Genomic DNA, 16,731 nt, shown 5'->3' on the forward strand with positions numbered 1-16,731 from the left:
GTTCACTGTTACTACAGGTCAACATTTAACAAGGTGATAGCTATTAGATTACTTTATAAACCGGCCCTTCACTTATGAAAAATTTATACCAGCATTTTTAGAAAGATGGCGTTCTGTACACATTACTACTAAGACAGGTTCCTCCACTATACAGTGTGTGCAATTCAGTTTCGTTAGATCACATGATCTTGCAGGTGTGTTTAAGAATGAACCACTACCAGATGTGATAGTTGATTTGAAAACAATTAACAATCTAGCTGCTGTTAAAGTTAAGTTTGTATATTGTATGCACATACGTACTTGTACATACTGTTTGTTCAGGTCGATGATAAAGTATTATCTGTTGGTGCTACTGTTTCACTCAATACACTGATTACTACATTGGAGTCACACAAAGACTTGTCCCCCAACTCTTTCCCATATTTGGCTGACCACTTGAAGAAAGTGGCCAATGTTGCAGTCAGGAATGTTAGTACATACTGCACATTAATGTACTGGCTGACATGTCGTCATATTACATATATATTCAGGTAGGATCCTGGGCTGGCAACTTGATGTTGACTCATGATCATCAAAATTTTCCTTCAGATGTTTTCACCATCATGGAGGCTGCTCATGCTACTGTAGTAGTTGGTGAGTTGTGCGTTTTATATACGTGATAAAAGAACACCTCCATGGATGAGTTTTAGTGTTAAATCTAGCATTATACAACTGTGCTGAAAACGCATGCAGAATCAGTAACATCAATTATTGCCTAAACCTTAACTGCCACAACCTTTCTCCCTACCTGACCATAGTGCTTGGCTAGGGACTAAAAACCGCATTGTGCAACCTTTATTTTATGTGACCATACTCAGAGTTCTGCCCACACTGGTCGGCAATGGTTCAGAGTAACCAGTGCCTCTAAAAACTGACCAATACCCTCTTTAATGTGACCAGTATAATTCTTACATATATCACTGATACACATGCAATATACCACAACCCAAAAAATATCAGTTCATGTTAACTTAAGGCCACCACTCAGGAATTTCTGGGCAGAACCCTTCAATATACATCAGCACACCTACCTTAGGCTACTTACTTCCCTTTGTAGTTGTACTGTAAGTGCTTTTAATAACAAAGTCTGCCTTTATGGACGCTCTTGATGTCTCAATACAAAACATGCATTGGTATGATTTTCTCTAAAGAAGATGATGACAGTGACAACAATTGAAGATAAACAAAGCTCTGAGAACAGAGAATTATTGGAAAAACTACAATGCAAATACCACACATGAGTTCAGGTTTGATACTGAAATTTGATTGGCTGAAAACGTGGTCTCTAAATCCCATAAAGCCACGCTTATGTCCAATAGAGACCATGCTCTGAGGTGATACGAAACACAATAATTACGTGCCTGTAACATTGGATAGTACTTATGTACATACCATCACTGATCTCTTGTTTAGCAAATTTTTTGACCCGTACTTCATTTCTAAATTTTTATTACATTATATACGTAGCTTCATCATTGGATAGTACTTCTTACTCACTCACTGACTTCCTAAAGTTGGACATGAAGAACAAGGTGAGTGATATATACACTACACATGTAATGATGACATATACCATATTGTAAAGGTGATTACATCACTGATCATACCATTCTCTACTGTTAATACTGTAATGAGAACCTTCAAAGTGATGCCTAGACACCAGGTGGGTGTGAAGTGGTTACGCACATACAGTATACTACGGTAGCTGTAAATCAACATGTGTTCTTATGACATTGCTACTTGTGGTTTCACTATTAGAATGCTCATGCCTACATCAATGCTGGTTTCAGTTGGTCTGTCGACTCCAGTACGCATACTGTACAAGGTTCTTCCTCTATTGTGTACGGTGGACTACAAACTTGTACCGTAAGTCCGATAATGTGTGTTACACATACGAACATATCATTGTTATAAGGTTCATGCTACAAAAACTGAAGCTTTCCTGGTTGGGAAGCGTCTAACTGACTCATCAACACTGCAAGGTAAATTTATGATTTTCCCTGGAAAAAGCTTAATATTGCCTTCTACAAGGTATTGATATATGAACTACAGTAGAACCTGTCTTAACAAACTCCCCGATTAAGGACACAATAGAAAAAATCTCCATAATAAGGACAAATATTTTGGTTCCAACAGGTCTGGTTAATATATTTTTTACCTATGAAAGAGGAAAACCTCTATGTTACAGCAAAAGGTGGCCAAATATTCTGGGTCCCAAAATGTCCATAATAGAGAGGTTCCACTGTATTGTATTCATAACCATAATACCAAGAAAAAATACTTGAGCCGATAAATTTTATCAGGTACCCAACAAAACTGAGGGTATGGAAAAATGTTTTTAAAATTAAATGTCTAATTAGAAGGATTATGTTTACAATGAAATTTAATAGTCATTCATCATACGTATGTATGTATGTATGTATGTATGTATGTATGTATGTATGTAGTATGTATATGTGACTGGATCTGCGACATAATGGCGCAAGCCTAAATTTTCAGTATAAGCCATCGATTGCAATGGGTAAAATATTTGCGTAGTTGAAAAAAAAATTCGTTAAATTTTTAAACACTTTGTTCTTTGTGAAGAAAGGGTGCAGTGATACAAACCTGGGTATCATCGTATTCGCCTACTAAAGAGGAGTTTAAAAATCTTTGTTTTGTTGTGGTAGACTTAAGGATATGTACGTTATGGGAATTTGTTTACATCACGTCGAAACGATTGTACGCGATCAATTTTTCTTCACTGATTTCGTCTCTGTATGCAGTGAAGAATGGTACTAGAAGACAAAATTAACCCAGTAATGGACTCCCCCATTCATGGTGAACACAATGGTGCAAGTTGCAACTCTGTACTGCATTGCGTTTGTAAGTTACAGTCGTTTTTGTAAGTGCATGTAATTTATTTTCCCAATACTTGCTGTACAAATCGATCTTTCTGTTGTTGTTACTTTGTAGGGCTGTAACTCCAAACGTGGTTGGCATACAAGGCTAAAACTCGGCTAGAGCATACACTTGGCTAAGTAGATTATAAATATTCAATAATATAGAACTTGAAAAATGCGCCATTATGTCGGGTTTTCGCAGATCCAGTCACATATGACTGTATGTTTACGGGATAGTATTCAGTTTTACTTGTTGCTAAGAAAATGGAATCTTCCATTATACAGTCCTACCAGTGATAAGCTGTATAACATGATTAACCCATTAATCGTCATAGGATCCATATGGCACCAAGCGATATAACTTATGCATGGAATATATTTTGAACTTGCTATCAATGTTGCTGTGCATTTCTAAAGGTAGTGCACCTATACTAAAATGATCATGCCCATAGAAGCTCCACTTCCTAGGTTTACTAGACTTCTGTGGACTGTTCAGCGAGTATTAAATATTGTGGAAAGTTGTCTCACTAGTAGTAGTGTTGTTATATTCGCAAATAGTATTTTGTATTACAATGAAGTGAAACAGATCAATCAAACGTACTCGTGATGGTTGTTGTCCCTTTGTCTGAAGAACGAAAGAAGTGGCCATGTGCAAAGACAAGTTTTGCTGAAACTTGCATAAAGCAGCCTTAGAAGATTTTGCTGTAAATAAGCATTGTAGAGTGGAGTCATGCTGTTACACTTACCATGCCTTTTTACCATTGTTTGTGTTCATTGCTGAATAACAACTTTGTGGTTAATGCTGTGTAAACGACAACATTCCAGCAGTGTTCCTTATTCCATAGTGAACAAATTTATGTACAGGTTTTATCAAGAGTTCTTAATATAATAAGAGAGTAGAGTGTCCTACAGCAGTATAGCCTGTACAAACACGAATCTCAAGTTATGATGCAATACCTATAGTCACTTTCAATGTGCTAGTTGGTCAGGGATATACTCAGCATTAAGTTTCAATGACTGTTGTAGTTATGGCTTCAATAAGCAGTCCACTGATGTCATTGTCAACACTCCTTAACTCTTCATGTGTTGACATGATATCCTAAAGTAATCAAAGTTTTACTGTATTACTTTGAGATACATGTTTATACAGGTTATACTAAAGTAGTACACCCTCCTCTCTTTTAATATGTTATGAACTCTTGGTTTTATATATTCAAACCTGTAGTTTGTCTGATATAGCATGTTTTGGTGGGCACTTTAAAGTTATCACTCCAGGAAGCCTGATGGTTAATGGATTAGGTCTTAACAAAGGCCTCCAATGTATTGTATGGCCTTCTCCAAAAAAAGAAAATAATCTACAGGCGCTTAATTCGCATGAAAATGATCATAATGGTCACTGATATTTATATGACTACTTGTTATTGTTGATTGTGGGTTTTGGTTTCTGAAAATTAAAATGATATAAGTAGTCTGTAAGATATACTATGGAAAGTGTGGTAGTTTTGTGAGCCATTAGAAATGAAAGACTTGATGTTAACAGGTGTCATCTCATAACTGATTGGCTATATCACCATCCTGTTATATTGATACTATTGATGTATTGTGGCAGCACTAATAAATTTAAAATTTTTGTTGATTGAAATGTTCTACTGACTGAATTGAAGCATCATTCTTAAGAGCTATATAGGCTTGCTTTTTTACACTTAATTAGGATTCAGTATGAATACGTAACTTTTTTCCTTCTGTGTGTCCATTTCTTTTTTGTTTGAGGTCCGTTTTAGGGGGTGATATTCCCACTGTACTGTATGGACCATTTACTATATCTGTCATACCCTCCCTCATAAGTAAACAATTTAGTTCTGCAGGGATGGATGAAGCATGTATTAAATGTACGTACGTATGGTTACAGGGGTTAGTATTGCATCACGATGGTTTCCTCTGGCTATAGAGGAGTTTCATTGCGTGATCAAAATGGCGCAATTTACCGGAAGATGCCATTTTGGTGCACCACTTGTGGGCATTCGATTGTTGGTTTGACACGTGAAGTTTGTTTAGTGGCCAATGCAGCAGTTGTCTCCTTACGCTGAGAAAGCTACGCAGTGATACTAAGGCTCGCTACGAAGAAAAGCTAGTGATTATCGGTAGGAAGGATCCTTTTCTGCCAGGAAGCGTTGGTGACATTGTTGACTACTTTCCTGAAGTTGATTCTTCTGATTTAGTTTCATACTTGGTCCTACAGATAAGCTACATAACATCTAAACAATATAGGGCTCGTAAAGGGCTTGAAGTACGTATATAACCAGTTTATGTGTGGATGGGTAAAGGATGTGTGCACCCAAAAAGTTTGTGGAAAATACCTCATTACTGCTCAAGTAAGTGTGGCCTGTTGTTTCAACTGTATGAGGTAGCTATATACCATAGTGTGTCTCTATTATGTATGATAGAGGTAATGATAGGCAAGATCTTCATTTTGCACATTTGTTCTTAATTAACCATCAGGCACATAAACTCTTGAAAGTAACTAAGCTTAGTGACTCCTTCAGGTAGTAAACCTTTCGATATGTGATCTAATACAGCCTTCACCAATTTAAAGTTCGGTAGCTCAGTATAAAACTTTGTATATTCATCACTACTAACAAAGCTTTTTTCACTGAATGGATCTGGATGATCATCAACTTCTTGGTAAGATTTTCTATAGTAAGTTTGCAATGAGCTAGTTCTTTCTCCAAGTCTTTGATCCTGCTTGCACAACCACATTGACACTCATGATCACTGCTTTCTCTACAACCAGCCCCAATGTTAATGTATTGCATACCAATATCTATCTGTTGAGATGCAATCAATCCGGCCTCTTCTGTAACAATTTCATTAACAAGCTCAGAGACCATTCCAGGTAATTCGTTCACCATTTCCTCGAACATGTTCCTTTTCCTCTCTCTCTCAACAGCCCTTTCATATCTCTTAACATTTGCTCCACTTTCTTGGTCACTGGCCCTTGTCTGTTTTGAGTGACCCATGTTTCTGGTCGGTAGCCAATCTGGATTGTTGATGTCAGAGACCAGCTGGTTTCCCAGACACGAAATGCCTTGAACACACTCAGTAGTCACGCTGTTCTAATGAAGTAGGGTTTATGTATTCTCTGGAGCCGGATAGCTGCTAAATATCCAGCTAAACGCTTCTTTCAAAGTTCGAAATCTTTCTTCCCGTAAAGATATGTCACTGCCAGGAAATGATAAAAAGAAACTTTGCTGACTGACTCCAAGGTATGTCCTTTTGTAGAACGCTTAGAACTCTGGTTCGAACAACCGATTACCACACATAATATGACCATACTGCTTCTTGTGCACCAAAATGGCGTTTTCCGGTAAATGGCATCATTTTGATCGCGCGATGAAACTCCTCTATATTGAAAAAAAAAATTTTAAATGTTATTTAAACAGGGAGACAGCATCAGCAAAAGCTGTTTTTCAGCTGTGCCCTGAACAAGCATACAAAACAATATAGATACATATATACACACAATTAACTAAATATGACTTAAATAAGCTAGCTTAAAGCTATTAAATGAGTTCATCTTGGTGATTGAGGTAGGCAGGCTGTTCCATATAGTTGTGCCACGATAATATAGACTTCGTTTGCCATAAGTATGAAAGTAATAAACAGTCTCCTGGTTTTTATAATGAGTAGTGATGCACTGATACCACTTTTTCACTACCGATCCGATACCGATACATTTGAGGCCAGAAATGGCTGATACCGATCTGATCCCGATACTTTGCCCCACAGGCATTTCTCACAAGAAACTGTTAGTCATTAAGCTTATTAAACTCATTTGCTAATCTTAACAACTGCAGTTTGCTGGTTTTGTGGCTATCAATTATGCAAAGATAATAGTTTATGGCTTCAATGAATCTTATTTCATGGCTTACTCAGTTTCTACTGTATTAATAATGTTAGTGTTTGGCTTCTGTTAAGGAATTCATGGCTTATATCAGCTTTTGCTCAACTCAGTTCAATGCGCTATGTACGCCGCCATCTTGATAGGTAATTAAATGACGTCATTTAAAGTATCGATTGGTATCGGGCATTGATAGCTTTATCGATATAAGTCCGATACCGCCAAAATAGGGCTGACACTAATACTAGCATCGGTATCGGTGCATCACTAATAAGGAGCTTATTTCTTTGCATACATCTCAAGATAGTAAAATATACGCTTTTCCAGAAATCCTCTTGTGTGATGCAAAGAAAATTCTCACATTTAAACGTACAGGTGTTACTCTGTTTTCCCACCAGCTTGTAGAGTGTTATGAGTGAATCATACAGTACTATCGTACTGTATAGTAGGGACCACAAAGGAGTAGGCGTAGCCCACGAAATAACATTACGCAAGAAAACCAGCCTCAATTTTCCCTGACGATGATGAGGTAGTATTCGTTAGGCAAAACTAAGCCCAAACAAGCTTTCAGATCAACCCGAAATGCTTTCTCAACAACAAGTTGCTACGGAATTTAATTTAAAAAATATTTAACAGAATTTTCTACTGACTGAGTAACTGACTGAGTAACTGATGCCTTCAGACAAACGTAACTCGATAACGGCTAAGGCTACGGGCACTGTTCAATGTCGCTTTGGCCCGAGAGGTGCCTTTTGGCATACCACAGTACATACAATGCATTCTTCATGGACTTACCAGTGTCCTCCTTTGTGTCTCATTCGTCTTTGCTGACAGCGAAAAGTGTCAGTTACAGTGGTAGCACTTGATGGCTTCCTTTGTAACGGAAATCATCTGTATTTTTCATAGTGGCTATTTTGATTGCAGAGGTGCTTTTCAAGCAGTTTTAAACAGTTCTTGATTCGTACTGCTCTGTAACAGGCTGAACAAAGCTGACCACGAAGCGTAATGGACACTTCACTTTTCAGATGATAATTGATATAACTGGGCACGCAGCACCATTTCTTTCGGTATGCATGGTTTGCAGAGGTGTATTTCGAACAGTTCTTGATCCGGAATGCTGTGTAACAGGTTGAACATAGCTGAAAATGAAGCGTAAAGGATACTTCACTTTTCAGACAATAATTTATATACGTAGCTGGGGCGCGCAGCGCCATTTCAGATGCAGTATGCGTGGGTTCACCAGTCATAATAATTATTTGCAAAAAATGTTAATGAACTAGTACACAGAAAAATTTGGAATTTTCGACTAGAATAGGGACCATAGCACATTGATAAAAAGTTCTGAAACAAGTTAGAATAGTGCACAATATTAAATCACAATAGGTAGTGTTGTATCCCTACTATGCTCAAGACACCATGATGGAAATGCACAGTAGAGATTAACACTTCTTATTATTCTACTGTGATTTAATATCATGCACTACTCCAGCTTGTTTCAGTACTTTTTATCGATGTGCTATGGTCCCTGAAAATTCCAAATTTTTCTGTGGACTTGTAATGAACAACTAAGTCTCCTTGGATTGACTGGTGGTTGTACATTTTCAATTTACAGTATATCATTTTTTAGGAGCCTTAAAAATACTTCAAGAGGAGTTAGTAGCTACAAAGGTTCCACCTGAAAGCAGTGAGGCATATCGGCTCTCACTTGCCTACAGTTTGTTTTACAAGGTACGTACTTACACTACACATATACATACTTTAATTGAGCATTCATACTGTTTCTTGTTGTACTTGTAGTTTTATCTGGCTAGTATTCCAGCTCATATTAGTGATAGAGTGAGATCGGCCGCTGTTCCATATGTAAGGCCAGTTAGTCAGTCCTGCCAGTCTTATGACACTGTCAAGTCGGAGTATCCCGTGACGGAACCATTGACAAAGCTAACTGCTAAATTGCAAGTGTGTTGTGTACATGCATACTGCATTAGTAGTGTATAGTATGGTGTGGCATGCTTTGTCTTTCAGGCATCAGGAGAGGCACAGTATTCTAGTGATATTGTGCGAACTGATCAACTAGCTGCTGCTTTCGTATTGGCAACAGAGGTGTGTGCATAATATATGTGTACATTGTGAAGTTTATGATGAAGTACGTTGACTGTACAGGCTAATGCTACAATTGAGAGTATTGATGCAGCAGAGGCTTTGGTGTGTTTTGGTAGTTCTACCAGTGTACTGCCTAGTATGGATGTTTACTTAGAAATTACCTGGAGTGGCAAAATTCTTGTCAGCCAAAGATATTCCAGGAAAGAATGTGTATATTGAACCTCCTTTGTCCTTATTTGATGCTGAACCAGTAAGAATTATGTTTGCGTCAATATGCATAGATATCCACACATACGTACATATATGAATACAGTGTACTCTGTTGCATACGTAAATAATGTACAAACATGAGTCACTTGATCATATTTCATACATAAGTATGGCTTTTTGTACTTGTAACTCAAAATAGGAACATGGGTACACATCAAAGACACTGTACATCTGCAGCATTAACTGTCTTTTATTTTGTATATATGCTATGTACAGTAACTTTGAACAACACCTTTATTCAAATTTTGGGTTTTCAGGTTTCAGTTTTTCCTAATATTAAGTTTAATTGACCTCAATATGTTACCTCTGAACATTTATGTAGTATATCTTGTTTGACTCAGAAATGTTTTTTTCTTCCATAGTTCCAGTGGTAACTCAGGATTTTCCTAATATAGTTATGTTAGCCTAAGGCTTAATTTAGGCGTATTTTTTCAATTGGCGAAACATTTCCTCATGATAGTATTGTAACTACGTACGTATGTATATATGTACTACATGTCGGAGGAAGCTCCATAGGAGTTTATGAGGTTTCCGGAACCAGTCGTGTTCAGATTGAGATACTCTAATGGTTCAGTCAATCACTCTAATATAGCAGTCTCAGTATTCAGAGCAGCAGTGTAGCGACGTTTGTAGCTATAAATAAGATTTTTTGTACTTCATCAGTGATATCAAGAGTAGATAATGGAGAGGAGAGTGTCTAACTGCGCTATAGTCTAGTGAATATGAGCCCGTAAAGTGACTCATACATTTCATGATATTTACGCTCACTAACCAAGTGTCGACGATGCACTAATCAACGCCTGCAGAGAGTCTCAGAAACAGCCGCATGTTAGACTAGACTATTCGATTGTAGCAGTCAATCTTATCGCAAAATGGCGACTCAGGAAACAGAAAGAGACGGAGGTTTTTATTTGATGATATTGAAAGCGACGTTCTTTCTGACAATGATGATAACATTTTAGCAGGAGCTCCCCAAGAAAAGTTGTTTTCTTTCGACGTCGGGACTACAACCACTGAACCGGATAGACACAGAAGTGAGACTGAGCTAGTGAATGCTACTGCCACAGACAGTGAGGTTCTTCGTGATGTTGCTGGCGAAGGAACCGATTTTTCCAGTGAGGATGAAGCACACACAAACCCTGTAGTGAGCTGTGAGGAACATTTCTGTTCGGTGAGTGGTGCTAGTGAAAGTAGTTCGGACCTGACATTCATTCAGCAAGAGAGCATCCTTCAATCAATGGTCAATGATGTAGGGGATGCTTTTCCTGATTTGATTTTTGCAATGGCAACCAGAGGTGAGCAACCACTCCTACAAATAAGCCAGCGACAATTGCATAGTCATCCTCCATTTGGCATGATTTCTCGTGCGCAAGTGACTGTGCAGTACAACTTCTATACTGCTTATGTCATGATGAAGAAGTGGGAGTCTGGCATTCTCGTCAGTAGTGAAGATTTAATCACTGTGTGCTTAAAAATTTCAGCCAAATCAGAGTTTAAATTCTGTCCAGGAATAAACCCTGAGCAGTATGAAACAGAATACTATGCAGCCATCCGGTTTCATATTAGAAGTGTCCACAAGACGGAATTTCCTTTTTCCAGGGTTGACTCAATGAACTGCTTGCTCTGGTTTAAATTGGCTCTCAATGCAAGAGCTAGTGAGAAGGACTCTGCAGAAGTCAGATGTAAATACTGCAAGCGCTTAGTGTTGGACTTGGAGTGTCAGAAAAGAAGGACAATCTCTGAAAGTCCCTCAAGAAAAGTGAAGTGACAAAGTGCGTCATCTAAAGCTAGGCTATCTTACATGTCCCCAGCCAGCCAGTTGAAAAGGTGACAAAATGCTCAGTACACACGAAATTTATCTGCTCACAAATTGGCCAAGTATAAAGAAAGTGAGGTAACATTAAACAAAGAACAGCACGCAGAGATGTGTACTATTGTTGAGAAAGCTGGAAATGATGATTTAGAGAAGTTAATTAAGGAAGGAAATGAGCATGGCGTTGGAGAGTTGATGAAGGAGATTTGGTTTACGGACAAGAAACGTCAAACTCAACAGTTTGCTAACGATCAGGCTGCCAATGGTAAGGTCTGTTGATTCTTATTTAACATTTTCAATATTTTCTTGTAGCAACTGGTAGCAGAGGAAATCGATGGAGTTTAGTCACAATTCGAATGGGTAAGTACATGTAGATCATATGTTTTCCCTTTAAATTCGAAACATGCTACTTTGCAGCTTTGGCTGTGTACCTGAGAAGCCCAGCTGTATATGAAACGCAGAAAAGTTTTAAAATTCTCCAGCTACCCTGTCAGTCAACATTGAAAGCATACACAGAAGCATTCATGCGTGACCATGGTGCAAGAAGTGACTGTATCATGAATCTGGTGACCCATTACGTGGCTTTTTAAGAGCATTGTGTCAAGTGTGGAAAGCAAGAAGCGAAAGCCAACGGAGCCTTAATTTTGACGAAGTGAAGGTTGCGTGCCAATTGTTATATAATTCCCGAAGTAATGCATTGATGGGACTTGCGATGACATCAAAAGATCAGGCATCACTGAATGATATTTACAAGCTACTGAAGGATTCGGATGATTCAAAGCAAACGTCATATGTCTTGTAATTTCTTTGGCGGACTTGACCAGTGAGTACGACATTGTTGGGCCATACTTCACTTCATCATCAACAGTTGATGCAAAATTTGTGATGTCTTGTGTTTTCGAAACTATCAGATTATTTCAATTTCATAAGCTTTTATCAAGGCATGCCATGGCTTTCATGGGGCTTATTCGATTAATGAATAACTGGATGATAAGTACATGGTTGAACCATGGATGATCAACCCATTCAATCCCCCACAGAAGCTATTTTGGCTCATTTGTCCATCACACCAGGTATGTACAGTAGTGTTGGGCTTGATGTATTCGTTTTTCATTGTAGTTAAAGAATATGATCAACGCATTGTTTTCATCAAAAGAAAGTTGTACAAAAGAATTTAGACGAGGTGATGGGGTCTCATTTGGATGGCAAACAATCACTGACCTGTACAAGCGAGAGCTAGCTAGGGTAGACCAAGGGTGTACCAGAATGGTGCCAAGGTTGAAAGAGGCACATTGTCTACACGATGCTTGGACAAAGCTGAATGTTCATCCTGCCAAGATCATGCACGTTTGTCTGTGGCATGTTAACAAACTATTATAAATCATTCCACTGGGGTTTAACTTTCCCAAGTGAAATACAGTATCAATAATTAATTATATTATTTGCTTACCTTATGTACTATAGCAAGAGCAAGTTTTAACGGAACTATAAACTTACATCCATCAAACCCCACCCCCCCCCCCCCCCGAAGATGCTGCTACAACATCTGAAACTTTAGCTTATTTGGAGGCCTGTAGTAAGCTGTTTGAACAAGGCTTTTTGAGTCATGACCGTATCCGCAACATGGATTCTAAAGTTTTGAAGAACATACAACAAGGATACTCTTATTTTTCAAGCTGGCTCACTTCTATTTTAGAAAAGGGTAAGTGCTAGCTAGCTATGTTGTGTCATTTTGAGTTTTATTATGATTTTACAGATCCCAGTTTCCAGCACACCAATGTGACTCAAAAATTGTTTTTATCCTGGCAAAGTGCGCAAGGTCTTTTCTGAAAAACTGAATTATAAATTTGTTTCTGTAGCTTGGGATCTACTGCGTATAGATGTGTATAGCTTTAAGGCCTTCTGTGAATGGTTTTTATCTGTGTACCCTACATACTTTGTGTCGCCTCTCCGAATATCTGGCTCTGCAGTGGAGAGCCTATTCAGCCAGTATAAACATATTGCTGGAGGAAAACTGATTCCGTGAATTACACCACTGCAAGAGGTGCTCATTTGATGAAGCAGACAGTTTCTGAACATCACAGTGGTGCAGGTTATCGTGATCAGACTGTTTCTGTTGCTGAATCAGGACTTGAAAAGAAAGTGTACAACAAAGCAAATAGCAGCAAAAAAAAATTGATTATTTATGTGGATTGTATTTTTAAATGTGTGTGTGTGTGAATTCATGTAGTTAGCTTAGTTTCTAATTTTGTGTGATGAACTAATAATGTTGTACGCAGATTAACATCAACTGTAGAAGCCAATCCCTTTTTAGCTGCTAGTTGTTGCTTTGTTGATGAAATCAATTCTTGAATTCTCGTGTTGCGTAGTTTTCTGACCAAAACGCCAAAAACACTGATTACTGCTTTTTCAGAAATTGTGTTGTAATTTGGTAATCGCTGTGCCAATGCAGTTTTAAACATCTCTTGAATATCCGAGCATGTTTCAAGCTTCTTGTGAGCAACCTATAGAGAAAAAATACATACAGTAGCATACAGTGACTATGTAAAATAACACAGCACACGCATACTTTAATCAATTCAGAGCCGTTTTCCTCAAACCCATTAGAATTCACTACCGCCTTTACAGTATTGTCGACTGTCTTTAAGAATGGGATAAAGGAAAATACATGTAGCCCTGATCTCGGTATTTCAAATATTCCGGAATTATTGATTTATCATCTGTCTTTATGGCTTGTGAGATAACTATTTCATGAGATATATGATCCCTCTGCTCGTCAGAACAGCTTCTGATTTGTTTATAATGCAACTTTAGCATGTCACAAATTGCAGATCCACTAAAGCGATAATAAACGTCATTGCCATCTGTATATTCACTGACAGCTACAGATCCATTAGGAGTAGTTAGAGATTCTTGGAAGTTCAAAACACAATCTAATAACACTCTGTAAATAGTTGCTGTTATCGTCATCATCACAGGGTTGCTCTCTGGGACTGCTGCACCGTTAGCTGAACAAAAATGCAACCAAGCACCCCTGGTACCGCTGATATCACATCCAAGTAACTCCTTTAAATTGAGCACTGCTATATTATGGTCATCACTCAGGAGAAAGGCACTGCATTGATTATGCCAACATATTTGAAAATTCAGCATTGGATCTGCCATCTTTTTGCAATCAATGTACAACTGAGCAAAGCATTTACGATGGCAAGTAATCGGTTTAGTTAATAAGCACTCGTGATCATCACAGAGTACTTCAATCAAATTCTTCAAGTTGTCAGCCAGTGATTGCTGCTTCAAATCGTCCTTCACAACTTCTGCGAGAACTGTGTCATGCAAGTCTGAATCCAAAAACTTTAGCATCGATTCTCGCTCTTTGGCATTCAATAGTTTAAATTTTCGCTTCACAGGTGGCTGATCCGACGTCTTGTTTCTCTTTCCAGATTCTCCAGCTGTTGCGTTTTAACTACGAGAACTGTGAACCCGTGTATCACTGGTACTAGCTTCCGTATTTGCTACCAACAATTTCTTCTTTGTTCTTTTTGTCGTTGAAAGAGGCCTTGTTTCTCCTCGCTCTTCGAGTAAACTCTGTTTAGACTGCTTAATCCTGGTGGAACACCTCTCACCGGTACCTTTCGTCGCCATTTTCTTTGTTTACAGCCTTGTCTCGGGGCGTGCGTAGATATACCAGGAGTCATCTGACGTCAATTTATCACCACTCTAGCATATTGATGTCATTTCTTCAACACCAAGTCGGCTCCTTTGCCATAGAACTTGATGGGTTCATATTCACTAGACTATAGCACAGTTAGACACTCTCCTCTCCATTATCTACTTTTGGTGATATATAAAGCTGAAAATACAATTATCTACATTCCATTTGGGTCACTCAGCTATCTTGCTAACCACTGCACGTATCGAAGCGGTTTGTTTGCTTCACGAAGTGCTCATCATCTAGCTTTACTAATTTTGTTAAAAGGCATTTCTAACTGCTGCCGTTTGCTGTCTACAGCAAACCGCATAGTGAATCATAAGTAAACACCTAAGCCATTAAACTTAGCCTTTATAGCCAGGTTTTACTCATTCTATAACTGCTCATGTTGTTTGGTTAATTGGGTAGGGCGTATGCTTCATAACTGTCAGGTAGGAGTTCAAGTCCCAGATGGAGGAACTTTTTTTTTTGCCTTGGCAATCTGTTTTGCTACTCCTTCTCTTGCTCTTCGCTACAACTTTTTAATTTATACTTTTTGATGCACCTTCTTTTCCTTCTATTCTGAAGCAACACTGTTTTGTGTACTTTTTCATGTTACATGTGTAACTATAGCTAAATACCAACATTTTCACTAAGTGCTTTTATGGTAGCATACGGCTGAATGATGATGACATTATTAGTTGTAGGGTGTAGGGAAGTGTTAAGTATTCCTTTAGTGCAAAAGCTGCAGCTTACATGGTTCAGTGCTGTAGTGTACTAAAATAATGTAACTATATTATGGGCATTAAAACTGGACATGCACAGGTAACATTCTATCACCCTACTTGGATGTGTAACATGGGGCAAGTACCACCACATTTTAGTGTTTTGGTATGTACTTGCAATAATTTTCAACTCTGTACAACTGGTTTTGTCTTCTGTCACTGTATAGATTTCATGTCATCTTTCCATCTTATTTTGCATGACTGTACCTTTTTCAGTTTTCAGTGTTTGTAAGCTTTATGTCACTGTAGATAATAGCTGTGTCCATTGCACGTACATACAATATTAATTTATTTTGGATGGTACAAATAGCTGCCAAACTTTTCAATACAAAGTCTTGTGTTAAAAAGCATAGCTACTGACTACAGCAATATAGTCATACATGTATAGGATAAGGTTGAGTTTCCTTTAATGTCACAGTGCACTTATATAACAGCTTCAAACACCAAGTGTTAAAGTGTGTACTAGCAATAAGGATGTTGAATTAACAGGAATGGGACATGGCTATAGTATCAGTACATGGAACACAAGTGAAGCAGATTATAGAAATGTGATGTAGGATAATAATTATACCATGTCAATTAATACAGCTCCATTTTGAATATATAACCATTAAATCCTTATCATACATGCAACTTAATTTTTTTAAACCAGGCGTGCGCCCACAGCCGGCCTTTGGCCGGCTGTGGGTGCGCGCCTGGTTTACTGACATTGTTTTCGTAAAAGTGTGTGTGTGTACCTATCTACCTATCTATGCTTGTCCGTACGCACCCACGTGAGCAAAATCGTTTAATAACGGTAAAAGCAGCTTTTACGTAAGAAGTAAAAGTGAAATGAAGTCTAGTAAACTTCTGCACAGGTGAACTTTGCTCTGAGGTGGTTTCTTTTCGGCGGACTGAAATACGGGTGTGGTGACTTTCCTCAGAATACCTTCCCCTTGAGGTTTTCAGACATTTAGCAACTGAAAAACAACGGTGCAGGCCTCGTACACTACCAGGAATAGCCTATAGCTTCGAATTGAAAGGGGGTATCCGTTACGTACGCGAACGAAAATGAAGAGCAGCTTTGAGGCTTTGTCGAGAGAATTTGTGGGAGAAAAAAAAAACACGTTAGTCACACTATAAAACAGTTTAGAAGATAGTTCTGTGCGTAATATGTTGGTAAAAGCGGTCTGTTTATAACAAACGTTTCCTTGGCAGTGCATAGCAACGTAATTGAACGACTTACGAATATTTCATGAATTACGAAATATGAG

At 38.2% G+C, this 16,731-nt stretch overlaps 2 protein-coding genes across 4 annotated transcripts in view; both read left to right on the top strand.

The window, feature by feature from the left end:
- The window catches only part of LOC136247134 (uncharacterized), a 52,990-nt gene that overhangs the window by 19,023 nt on the left and 17,236 nt on the right, over positions 1-16,731 (top strand). For all 3 annotated transcript variants that reach the window (XR_010697102.1, XM_066038762.1, XM_066038763.1), the window contains 12 exons: positions 195-268; positions 322-468; positions 531-633; positions 1,507-1,571; positions 1,625-1,702; positions 1,798-1,905; positions 1,955-2,021; positions 8,447-8,547; positions 8,617-8,775; positions 8,842-8,919; positions 8,980-9,021; positions 9,074-9,169. Coding sequence is in view for 2 of the 3 variants with exons in the window: in XM_066038762.1 (XP_065894834.1) it covers positions 195-268; positions 322-468; positions 531-633; positions 1,507-1,571; positions 1,625-1,702; positions 1,798-1,905; positions 1,955-2,021; positions 8,447-8,547; positions 8,617-8,775; positions 8,842-8,919; positions 8,980-9,021; positions 9,074-9,169 (1,118 nt within the window). In the remaining variant the exon portion in view is untranslated. The remainder of the gene's footprint in view (positions 1-194; positions 269-321; positions 469-530; positions 634-1,506; positions 1,572-1,624; positions 1,703-1,797; positions 1,906-1,954; positions 2,022-8,446; positions 8,548-8,616; positions 8,776-8,841; positions 8,920-8,979; positions 9,022-9,073; positions 9,170-16,731) is intronic.
- Positions 9,183-12,490, top strand: LOC136247135 (uncharacterized). Its single transcript, XM_066038764.1, has 4 exons — positions 9,183-11,267; positions 11,315-11,362; positions 11,420-12,075; positions 12,122-12,490. Exons 1-3 carry the CDS (start codon positions 11,114-11,116, stop codon positions 11,590-11,592), a joined length of 375 nt encoding a protein of 124 aa, XP_065894836.1. The 5' UTR covers positions 9,183-11,113; the 3' UTR covers positions 11,593-12,075; positions 12,122-12,490.

This window comes from Dysidea avara, chromosome 2, assembly GCF_963678975.1.
Source record: "Dysidea avara chromosome 2, odDysAvar1.4, whole genome shotgun sequence".
NCBI lineage: Eukaryota > Metazoa > Porifera > Demospongiae > Dictyoceratida > Dysideidae > Dysidea > Dysidea avara.

Coding starts and splice junctions, on each gene's coding strand:
- LOC136247135 (XM_066038764.1), top strand. CDS start 11,114: ATGTGTACTATTGTTGAGAAAGCTGGAAATGATGATTTAGAGAAGTTA. Junction 11,268..11,314: donor TAACGATCAGGCTGCCAATG/GTAAGGTCTGTT, acceptor ATTTTCTTGTAG/CAACTGGTAGCAGAGGAAAT. Junction 11,363..11,419: donor TTTAGTCACAATTCGAATGG/GTAAGTACATGT, acceptor GCTACTTTGCAG/CTTTGGCTGTGTACCTGAGA.